We start from the raw sequence: 11,132 nt of genomic DNA on the forward strand, positions 1-11,132 counted from the left end.
TGGCTGAATTACAATCAAAAGCCAATAAATTCTCTGTAAATATCAACAGAGATTTCTGAATTGATTATCTGAAAAGAAAAGGATCAGGCCCTTTCTAGTGATAGAAGCTGTAGTCTATTGGCTGAATTATGTATATTAAATTAAACGACCTAATAGTATCCATTTATCATTTGATTTGGGCCTAAATTTTATCCTCTATAACTACAAAGTATTGAAAACAAAATTAGTATTTCCAAAGATGTAAACTGTGAAAAGATACATAAAAAAAACCAACTGTAAGCTATTTCAACATGAACTTTTTGGACTGAACACATTTATTTTACATTAGATACATACACGCTGAAATTGTCAGGTGTGTTCAGCAACTCTCCAGATTTCCACAGATTTGACTCTGAAGGGTCCAGACCCTCAGGAAGCAGTTTTATCATTTTAATAAAGAAATACATGTACTGTTATACAAAGGAAGCCTGCCAAGTATATTAATTAGTATGTGCAAAATTATTGTACAAGTAAATCAACACCTAAGTCTTTATTAATAAGATAAAATATGCCTAAAATAGTTGGAAATTTAAAAGAAAATTTCAGAGAATCTTGCTAGTTTCTGAGTAAATCATAAATAACGGACTCTGGAAAGGCATGTTTTAGTGGTAATAAGTAGGTGTATGAAATATTTGGTTGTAGTAGAATACATTAAAGGTACTAAAAACTGCTTGTTGCATACTGTCAAAGTAGGATATGCTACACCCTATTTTTTTTGTTTATGACAAGTTTAACAAAGCATTTCAAAGAGCTGGAGTTTTCCTTCCCTTTTTTCATAGTATTTACTCAAACCTGACTAGTTAAAGGTTGTAACAGATTTGTTAATAACAGTATGGGAATTCCTCCAACTATGAACAAAGTAGGTTCCAAAAGGATATTCCTAAATTCGTTTTGTTTTCTAAGTCCAAACTATTGTTACTTTTTCACCATTCTCATTTTTATTATCTTTGCTATCTATTCCATCATCGGCATATATCCATTCTTTTTTAGTTTTTGTCTTCAACACATTATAAAAAATTTCAAACACAAGGCAAAGTTTAAGTAATGTTATAGTTAACACACATATGCCCATTACCTAGAATTCTGCCACTACCACTTTACTATACTTACCACATAATTCATCTTTCCATCCCTCCAACCATGCATCAATACACTTATTTTTTATGCATTTCACAGTAACTTGAAGACATCAGTATACTTCACCCCTAAACATTCAGCATGCGTATCATTAACCAGAGTTCAATTTGTTTGCAGTTTCTTCTTTTTGGTTAAAATATATATTCAATGAAATTGCACAAATCTGAAGTGTACCTTCGATGAGTTTTGACAAATGCATGCACCTTCGTAACCCAAACCCAGATCCATATACTGAAAATTACCTTCATTCCAGAAAGTTCCCTCATGCCCTTTCCAAGTCAACTCCTCCCCTCATCCTCCTGCCCCCCAGAACTATATCAATAACCCTTTGAATACACTCACCACTATTGCAATTACAGACATTCCTGAGTCCACAATATTTACAAAACGTCTCAAAAAACAAGCACAGATACAACAAAGTCCCCTCAGACCAGTGTTTCTCCAAACACAGCAAATCACTGGCCTCAGCATCACCCGCCTCGCTTGGTCAAAACGCAGCCTCCTGAGCCCCACTGCAGACCTTCTGACTCACAATCGCAGAGGATCAAGATTAGGAATCTCATCTTCTGCCAGCTCCAAAGCTGATTCTGATTCAACCAAGGTTTGAGAACCCTTGCCTTGGCCTAAGAAGGCGCTGGCTGAGATTGAAATAACTGCACATAACTGTTAACATTATCTGTTGGTGAGAGGCAGAAGTTTTGTTCCAGTGATTCTTTTATATCTTTGAAAGTTTGAAAACAAAGAGTTCCTACATACAGGAATTTCTCTTTCGCCAAGTGAAAATATTCCCTTACCAAATAAGCAAAAACTGCTAGAGGAGAAAAACATGTTTATTAGGACCCCAATTTCAATGTCGTTAAATATTACAGAACAGTGGAATGTGTGTTTGTTCCTATACCCATCCTGTAGTTACTCAGTGAAAATGTGTATGACTTTTGACTTGCCATTTGTAGCAATGTTCTCACAATGCCAGGCTGAATAATGAATCCATTTTCTCCTTTTTATCCCACCACTACAGCAAGAAAAATTCCATCCTATCTTTAAACCTCCCAGACCCTTTGAAGGACGAATTGCCCGACTGATTCACAATCGACATCCTCTGGAGGCAACTGTCCAGCAAAGACCACCTTCCTGTCCAGATTGTACCCCTAGAGTTCTGTGTAATTTTCACACCTTTGTACCTAGTTGTACAGAAATGATGGCGCTCAGTGGTAACGCACCCGCGGGTGCGCCCCTTAAGCACCAGGACATTGAGGACAAGATTAAGGAAGAACAAAGCTTGTTATCCACCTATGCACATCCCCCCTGTCACCCAGCCAAAGGTCTGACTAACATTGATGACAGAACACCATTCCCCAAAATCACAGATACTACAAAGACAGATGATTTGTACTGGAGACAGCTGTCATTAAGACCCCACCCTGTACTTTACTGCAATCCGAACAATTATATTCAGTATGAACAGTTTAAATCGGCCTTAAATGACCAGTATGCTCTGTGTCAAAATCCTGTGAGCCTTAGTAAGCCTAGTATTTTACAACATAAACCAGACTCGGAAGCTTTCAATCTAGAACATTTTTTAAGTAAGCCAGAAGAAGAGATGAACTGGAACACGGAAAATGATGAAGAAACAAGATCTCTTCTGGGCTGGATTCCTCGAGTTGGAGTGGCCAAGCCTCAGACAGACCTGCTGCAGCTTAAGAACTCTTTTTCAAAAACTGGTGCACAAAAACGTTTCCATAAATCAATTCTAGAAGACCATAAAGACCTCAGGGATAAAGTGCAGTCAGGGATGAAACACCAATTCTTTGGCCATAATTCCTATTATTTCTATAATTGAGATATTCGTCCTTCCCTTCAAAACCCAGCCTCTTGCAAGAAAAGGAAAAAATATAACAGCATTTCTTCCTTGTTGCTGGTTCTGTTTTATAGAGGAGCCACGATGACCTTGTTATTGAGGTTTGTGTTTTCAGGAATTTAAGTTAGGATCCGGTCAGAGAAAACCAGAGAAGGTGATGTTCTGACTCCTTGAACAGTTTGGCAATAAAATGTTAGAACCAGAAAAATGTATAGTCTTTAATCTCATTTTCAAATTATACTCCAAGGAATTTTCCAAAATCATGAAAAACAATGTGTATGATAAAGCTTACATTCTTGAAAATGAGTATTTGAAAAAAGTCAAATGCCCTATAATTGAAAGATATCTATACACACTGTAGTCCCATAATAAAATAAATATGTGAATACTGTTCCTTTATGTAAATGTTTATACACAATAACATAAAGTACAAAAGACAAAACTCAAATGCCCAGTTCATTAAGTATGGACAGCTCTACAAAGTACATTTTCTTAATAAATTTGTGGGCCTTGTTCTTTTATGTAAATAAGCAGGCAAAGTAAGTCAGTAGAAAAGATGAAACCCAAAATGCTCTGTACACATGCATTCTAAGCTGGGTGTTTCTTTTCCTTTAACGTTATGGTAGAGAAACATAACCATTTCCTTTATGCAGGAAAAAATAAAAGATTGTATTGTGAAGATCTAGCAATGACTTTAATTAGTAACCAGTGAGTTCTAATCGTCTTAGTCCATTTGGCCTGCTGTAACTAAGTACCATGTACTAGGTGGCTCGTAAACAACAAACTTTTATTTCTCACGGTTCTGGGAAGGTCAAGGTCATGGCACCAGCAGATTTGGTGTCTGATGGGAGTCCGCTCCCTCATGGACAACTGTCTTCTCACTGTAACCTCACACGATGGAAGGGACGAGGTATCTCTCCGGGGCCTCCTTTGTAATGAAGGGCTCTGCTTCACCTTCCTAAATAACTTTGGGGGTTAGGATTTCAACATATGAATTTTAGGGGACACAACCACTTAGACCCTAGCAGATGGTTTGATATCAATTATTCTAAAGCCAAATATCACCATTTTTGGAAGGTGTCCACAAGACTTTAACCCCAGACGCAGGGCAACTCTAATGTTCCAAGAGGTACATTTTAGACAATAGTTTATCATGGAAAGTTCATAAGGAATTTCTAGGAGGGTTTTGTTGAGATTTCTTCTAATTTTTGTATTTGTTTCTTAACTAACATGTCATTTGGTTATATCCTCTTTAAAACTATTCTGGGCTAAAATTATGGAATATTTTCCAAACTCTATTCTATAGTATCATATTAGGTATTATGGGTATCACAGATACTATATTAGGTATTATTCCCACGTAAAAGGAATCTGTGATGCCCCTTATATAGAAAATGTTGACTAGATTTGCTTCATTCAGGCCTAAGTTCTTAGACTTGACACCAAAATGTTATCCATCAAAAAAAATTGATAAATTTGCCTTCATCAGAATTTAAAACTTTGGCTATACAAAAGATCCTGTTAAGAGGATGAAGAGCTACGCTACATACTGGGAGAAAATATTTTGCAAAGCATATAGCTAACAAAGAAAGGACTAATATCTAGAATATATAAACAACTCTAAATTTCAACAGCAAACTAACAATCCAATTAGAAAATTGGGCAAAAGACATTAAAAAAAATCTCACCAAAGAGAATATACCATGTTTCCCCGAAAATAAGACCTAGCTGGCAAAGCAGCTCTAATGAGCCTTTTGGAACAAAAATTAATATAATATTAATAATAAAATATAAGACCGGGTCTTATATTAATGTTTGCTCCAAAAGACGCATTAGAGCTGATTGTCCGGCTGGGTCTTATTTTCGGGGAAACAGGCACATATGGCCAATAAGCACAATATAAGATGTTCAACATCATTAGCCATTAGGGAAGAGCAAATTAAAACTACGAGTATCCTAAATCTTTCACCTAGCCTTTCACAAAGGAATTCAACGGGTAACTATGCATGGCAAAAAAGGAAACACTTATTCATGTCAAGATTACTAAGCATTGGTTCTTAGCTAACACTAATCCCTGGGGACCCAGAAGCCCACTACCAACCAGCAGTCAGTGGAGAGGCTTAACAGGCGTTACCCAAATTTGCCTCCTGGTGGAGCCAACAGGAACACAGACATGCAGTGGTGACTCCCCTAGTTCTTGAATGTGTCTCTGGAATAGACACACTTACCAACTGTCAGAATCCTGCTTTGGCTTCCTACCTAACCCATAAAGTAAGACAAGGCCCAGTGGAAGTATCTGAGCACTTTTCCCCCCACAAATAAAGTCAATACCACATCTTGAGGAAGGGGGTGCGGAGAATACCCAGGTATTAGTGCCACCATCGAAGACTTGAAAAATCCAGGGGTGATTCTTCTTATCACATCCCATTTAAACCACCTATTCAGTCTATTCACAAGCTGTATGGATTTGGGAGAATGAGAATATATTATTTTAAATTTAATAAGGTGATGATGCTAATTGAAGCTGCTATTCCATGTGTACTAAGAGTATATATTCTTTTTCTGTCCTCTGGAAGAATTTATTGTTACTGGGACTATTTCTTCCTTAAATACTTAGTATAATTTACCACTAGAGCCATCTGGGCCTAGAGTTTTCTTTGTAGGAAGGCTTTAAATTATGGATTAATTTCTTTAACAGTTACAGTAATATTCAAATTTGCTCTTTAGTCCTATGTTTTGATGATAAATTGTATTTTTCAAGGAATTTTACATTTGATCTAAATTTTCAATGTCTACAAGATTTGTCATTTTTCATATGGATTTTTAGTGCCTTTTTTCTTGATCTTTATTACCAACTGTTTATCTGTGGTATTAGTCCATTCTTTTATAGTCAAATCTTTTGTACTTTTATGCTTTAGATGTATTTTTTGTAAAGAGCAAATATTTCAGTTTTTTAAAAATCCAACTTAAAAAATATGTCTGATAGCTACGGAATTTAGTTCATTTACTGTAATAATTGATCTATTTGGGTTTTAATTTACCATCTTACAATGTGCTTTTTTTCCCTCCTGCTTGCCTGATTATTTTTCCCTCTTTTTTCTTGCCTTTTAAAAAAAATCACTTCCATTTTTTCCACTACTTTGGAAAATATACACAACTTTTCTATTATTTTATTAGTTTTGCTAGAATCTAAAACATACCCTCTTTCCAGATAATGCAAGGACCTAAGAATAGTTTAATGCTACTTTTCTACTGACTTATATGTTACTGTTTTCATGTACATATTTCATTTACTTTATATATAGCTATGACAAACACACACACACGTCTACATGTATACATGTACACACATATATATGGCTTAGTTTTGCCTGTCCTTGAGTTTTGTAAAGAGCTTATTGTACTAAATGTATTTAAACGATCATAATTTTAATTTCTAAAAGTTACCTTTAGCTCTTTTTAAAATCTGCCTGGTATACACTATCAGGACTTCAAAAGTACAGGCTGAATTTGCAAGGTGTTGGCTAAGCTTGGTCTTTTACACACTCGGCTAGCTAAATGAGGCTAGTTCTGGAGTACACCTAACTGTTCACTATCTTGATCCTCCCAAAAGCCACAAAGTGTCTTGAATTAAGTGTGGTTTCTGCTGTTTTACAGCACACTTCTGTGGCAGTAGTGTGTGATTAGAGAGAAGGGAACTGGAAGTCAGGACACAGAAAATAAAAATAATCCAGTCATGTAAGAAGTTGGGTGATTTGGAGCAGAAATCATAGGACCACTGGCTTGGAAGGGATCCAAGGTAACCCAGGCCAACCTCAACTACTGCTTAAATTGGAGGCGGGAGGAAAGTTGCTAGAATGTATGCCCCATTCGAGAAAATGTCCTCACTGATTTACTCTAGGAACACAAAGTGCATTCAGGAAACACTTGACTAAAATGAATACGGTCGTGCTAGATAGAATATGAGAAATGAGGGAAAAGTCATTCGAACTCAGGGGCTGAATTTGAGGGACAAGGGAGTCAAGAAAATTTCCCAGTGGTAAAAATGGGCATGTCGGGAAGGGCAGCTACTAGTTCTGGGGTACAAGTACAGCTGGGAGCTGTGATCAAACCTGCATTTCTAATATGACCCCAACCACATTAGCTTACTTGAACATGACCTTCACCTAGGTTAGATGGGATGCAAATCCTCTCTAGATTTCCAGGAATTCTCTAACCATGAAACGGTATTTCTTCCTAGATGCTTTCTTACACACCCTCCTAATTCTTTCTGCACACAAACGCGAGGGAGAGACCGGTGTTGGTAGAAAAGAAGCCAACAGGTGCGAGGCCAGAGCTATAATCCAGTTTCAGCCGCACCTGCAGCCCCTTCCCCAGTCCTGGGGCGTCCACCGAGGGGAGATCTGGAAGACGATTTAAACAGGGTGGAGGCGGTACAAGAACAAGGTCAGGAGCACGTGTCCAACTCTGTAACTCCTGGTTCCAGGCCATCCCTTCGGGGTGCAGCTGGCGCCAGCTGGGAAATATGACAGAGTGTGTGTAAAGGTCGCCAGCTGAAGGTAAGGTAGCCAGGAAACCTCTAGGTGTGTCAAAGTTGGGGCGTCTCCCTCCGGGGAGGCAAAACACCTCCCTCGAAGGCAATACGTCAGCGAGCACAAGAGCAGTTACCTTAGCAAGCTAACGCCCTCGATCCACCACTGGACTCGGCTCCACCCTCCCCGTCGGCACACGCATGCACACAAAGGCCGGAGGGTGAAGTCAGCACCTCCCGGCACCACCTCGGTGTCGTACGTCCAGTGGCCTGTCGTAACTGCCGGGCAAGGGAGGCTTCGAGAGGAAGGGCACGCGTGCGGCACACTCTAACTTGCTAGCCGGCATGCGCGCGCAGGTCGCTGACGCAAGCCTTGGAGGCTAAAGCCAATGAGGTGCGGCTACGTCACTGCGTAGCAGTCGTCCCGGCCGCACGTCGGGCCGCAAAAGGGCGGAGCGAGTTTGGTTGCACCAACACCGGTACATAGGCTTGGCCCGGCGTGTCCTTGGACTTAGAGAGCGGGACGTCCGGCTTGCGAGTGTGAGGCTGCGTTTCGTGTCCAACGAAAGAGCGGTGAGCGCAGGGCGCGGAATACACAGCAGACGGGAAGGCGATCCGTGGGGGCGACGGGCGCGCGGGCGGTTGGAGGCCTGCGCCTGGGATCTCCCACTGGAGCCCACGCGGGCGGGCAGGGCCGGGAGTTACGACCCCCGACTGTGGCCTTCCTGAGCCGGGTGGGTTACAGCTTGAGATGGGGTGGAACCCCAAGCAACTAGGTAGACGTATGGACTTGGTCAAGGCTCGGAAAGCCCGGAGGCGGCTTGGAAACGGAGACTCAGCCCTCCCGGTGTCGGGGCGGAGAGGCTGTGGAAATGATACCCAAGACTCCGCGGGGTGAGAGTGGGGGTTGGAGGACGGTGAGCAACGCTTCACCCCTCCTTCAAAGAGAGCAAAACTGCTTCTCTGATAAGGGGTGTTTTTTGTTTGTTTGTTTCTGATCACTTGTCACTTCCTCCTTTAACTGGCTCAGGCAAGTATCCTTGAAACTGGCCTGGATGGGTGACCTCGTGGTCGCCCCCAGGGATCCCAGAGCTGGAGAAGGGGTGTCCCTGGGAAACCTTGCGGCCCTGCCGCTGACCTCTCACCCACAGCAAAGCCCTTTAGTGACCTGAGCAGGCTGAATCGACCGTGACCTTTTTTTTTCTTAACGTCTCGTGACCTCTTTTTTGAATGTACTTTGCTTCATCCTCAAAAGAGCTAGTTTTAAATTGTATGAATAAATAATTAGGCATTCTCAGTTGCAATTTTGGTGGATTTGGTTTAATGTAATCACCTTTAAACTTAATTAGATTTGTGACATTGTGACCTTGACCTCCTCTTTTAATCCAGTTTTGAGCTAGATTCCCACTTTGGTATTGAAGAGTCTCTTGCAAGTGTACTGAGTAAGACACTAAGTGATCATTGCTTGGTTTCCACTGTATTTTTACTTGGAGAAAAATACTTAATAAATTGAGTCTTTAATTTTTAGATTTAAAAATGGGTGATGTTGAGAAGGGCAAGAAGATTTTTGTGCAGAAGTGTGCCCAGTGCCACACTGTGGAAAAGGGAGGCAAGCACAAGACTGGGCCAAATCTCCATGGTCTGTTTGGGCGAAAGACTGGTCAGGCCCCTGGATTTTCTTACACGGATGCCAACAAGAACAAAGGTAAGAGGGAGACAGTTGTTAAGTAACTGAGGCACAAATTACATGAATGTAACCTGTGGTAAACCCTTTATGAGGAGTGTACAATAGTTAACGCTACATCTCCTTGTTTAGGTATCACCTGGGGAGATGACACCTTGATGGAGTATTTGGAGAATCCCAAGAAGTACATCCCTGGAACAAAAATGATCTTCGCCGGCATTAAGAAGACTGCAGAAAGGGCAGACTTGATAGCTTATCTCAAAAAGGCTACTAAGGAATAATAGTTGGCCACTGCCTTATTTATTACAATACAGAAATGTCTCGTGACATTTTTTTTTATGTGTACCATATTTAAATTGATCTCATATACCAGAATTCAGATCATGAATGGCTGATATTACGTTTCTTTTGGGCAGTCCTAATTGAAATAAGATTGGCTTATGGTTAAATGGATATGATCAGCTTTTTGAACGTGTTGGTAATTTCGGGTCAGCAAGTCCTATTACGGTTTTCCCCCTTCTGAAGCTATGATTGGGTGTGATGAGCCTTGTTCAACTTTTCACAGAGATGGTAAATGCCATCTTCAAATCTATAGGAGTTTTGAAATGGAGTTTTATATTTAGATTTGTATAACTGGTTATATTAATATGTTAAATACTGAGGAAGTCCCTTCACTGTCTTATAAAACAGCCAGACTCAATTCTGTTTCAAGTGTTCATTAGCCTGCTAAAAGGCAAGGGCTGAAGATAAGGTGGCAGTGCCCACTTTATCTTTTTGGTCCTAACTATGCCAATTTAAATAAAATCCCGTGTATCTAAACCGTTGCCTTTTATGTAATGAAAGGCATTTTAGTTTGGTTTGTGTATAATACAAATAAAAAAACATTTAACACTTCTCACATTTTATAGATGATCTATAAGGTCAGATGCTTTTAAAATTCAGTGTGAAAAGATATAGCAGCAATCTGTGTGAGTTCTTTACTAAGTCAGACTAACATAAGTTAGGATTGTCTTTTAAACAGCTATTCAAAAACACAACTGTAGAACTGTATATGTACGATTGGTAATGGTGCTTTTGCCATCTCACTAGAAGGATTAGAAAATAGACCAGCACAGAATTGTAAATTATTTGATCATAAGACTTAAGATAATTAAAAGACAAAATCACAGATTTTTCTAATGTGCTTTATTTAATGACGAATACCAAAATTTTAATAGTTGAAAAATACAGTAGCCCTAAATATTGATACAGCAGTGTTACTAGTCATACTACTAGATTATATTTACTTGGTCCTCTAGGAAAGCACTTAAATAATTCATCCTTGGAGTTTCTTTGCCCAGTGTGAACACTATAGCATTAACCCAAACATGGATAGAAGAATGTGCTTCTGGTTATAGATTTGTAATATAAAACAGTATATTATTTATGTACTAAATTATTTCATTCACAGTTTATACTGTACATTTAGAGTAGTCCCTGGGAATTTTATGGAGATGGTGAGAGAAATTAAGTCCTAGTCTGAGTATTAGTGGTAAGGAACTAAAAAAGGCATCCTGGAAATCTTTCCGGGATAAGTAAAGCCTTTGTAACAGAGGGTTTTGTAAGTTAGTGATATTCAGAGACAGCGTGGCACTTCAGCATCTAAGAGACAATTCTGGACCCATATGGAAAGACATGGAGGCCAGGGAGTTGATCTATTTCTGTGTCTCCTACGTCAACTAAGACCTGTGTAGGCAGAGATAATTGCTGAGTACCTGCTGTGTTCTAGACCAGTTATACTTAGTGCCTCTGGTCATTTATCATGTAAGCAGTCCTAATAGTTAATTCAAAAGCAAAGCCATTCCTAGCTGTAAGGGCTATATGCTCTTAGAAGTAAATGGGGA

General features: G+C 39.6%; 2 protein-coding genes and 1 long non-coding RNA gene across 6 annotated transcripts in view; 2 read left to right on the forward strand and 1 right to left on the reverse strand.

The window, feature by feature from the left end:
* SPMIP4 (sperm microtubule inner protein 4) overlaps window positions 1–6,010 on the forward strand; it is a 37,817-nt gene extending 31,807 nt beyond the window's left edge. Inside the window, exon 10 of the mRNA XM_019726125.3 lies at window positions 2,195–6,010. Coding sequence (XP_019581684.3) covers window positions 2,195–3,016 — 822 coding nt within the window. The 3' untranslated portion in view covers window positions 3,017–6,010. The remainder of the gene's footprint in view (window positions 1–2,194) is intronic.
* Window positions 1–7,912, reverse strand: part of LOC109444616 (uncharacterized) — a 38,722-nt gene extending 30,810 nt beyond the window's left edge. For 2 of the 3 annotated variants that reach the window (XR_016021048.1, XR_016021049.1), the window contains exon 1: window positions 7,703–7,912. This is a non-coding gene — a long non-coding RNA (uncharacterized LOC109444616). The remainder of the gene's footprint in view (window positions 1–7,702) is intronic. The other variant, XR_002136901.3, reaches the window with a different exon arrangement.
* A 166-nt stretch (window positions 7,913–8,078) lies between these two features.
* Window positions 8,079–10,417, forward strand: CYCS (cytochrome c, somatic). Of its 2 annotated transcripts, none has more exons than XM_019726126.3 (3): window positions 8,079–8,299; window positions 9,094–9,270; window positions 9,382–10,417. In XM_019726126.3, exons 2-3 carry the CDS (start codon window positions 9,102–9,104, stop codon window positions 9,528–9,530), a joined length of 318 nt encoding a protein of 105 aa, XP_019581685.1. In that variant the 5' UTR covers window positions 8,079–8,299; window positions 9,094–9,101; the 3' UTR covers window positions 9,531–10,417. The 2 variants fall into 2 exon arrangements, with proteins under 2 accessions (XP_019581685.1, XP_074196987.1); XM_074340886.2 differs by having other exon boundaries at window positions 8,079–8,138.
* The last annotated feature ends 715 nt before the right edge of the window (window positions 10,418–11,132 follow it).

The sequence above is a fragment of the Rhinolophus sinicus genome, chromosome 4, assembly GCF_057876585.1.
Source record: "Rhinolophus sinicus isolate RSI-liver-muscle chromosome 4, RSI-T2T, whole genome shotgun sequence".
NCBI classification, from domain to species: Eukaryota; Metazoa; Chordata; class Mammalia; order Chiroptera; family Rhinolophidae; genus Rhinolophus; species Rhinolophus sinicus.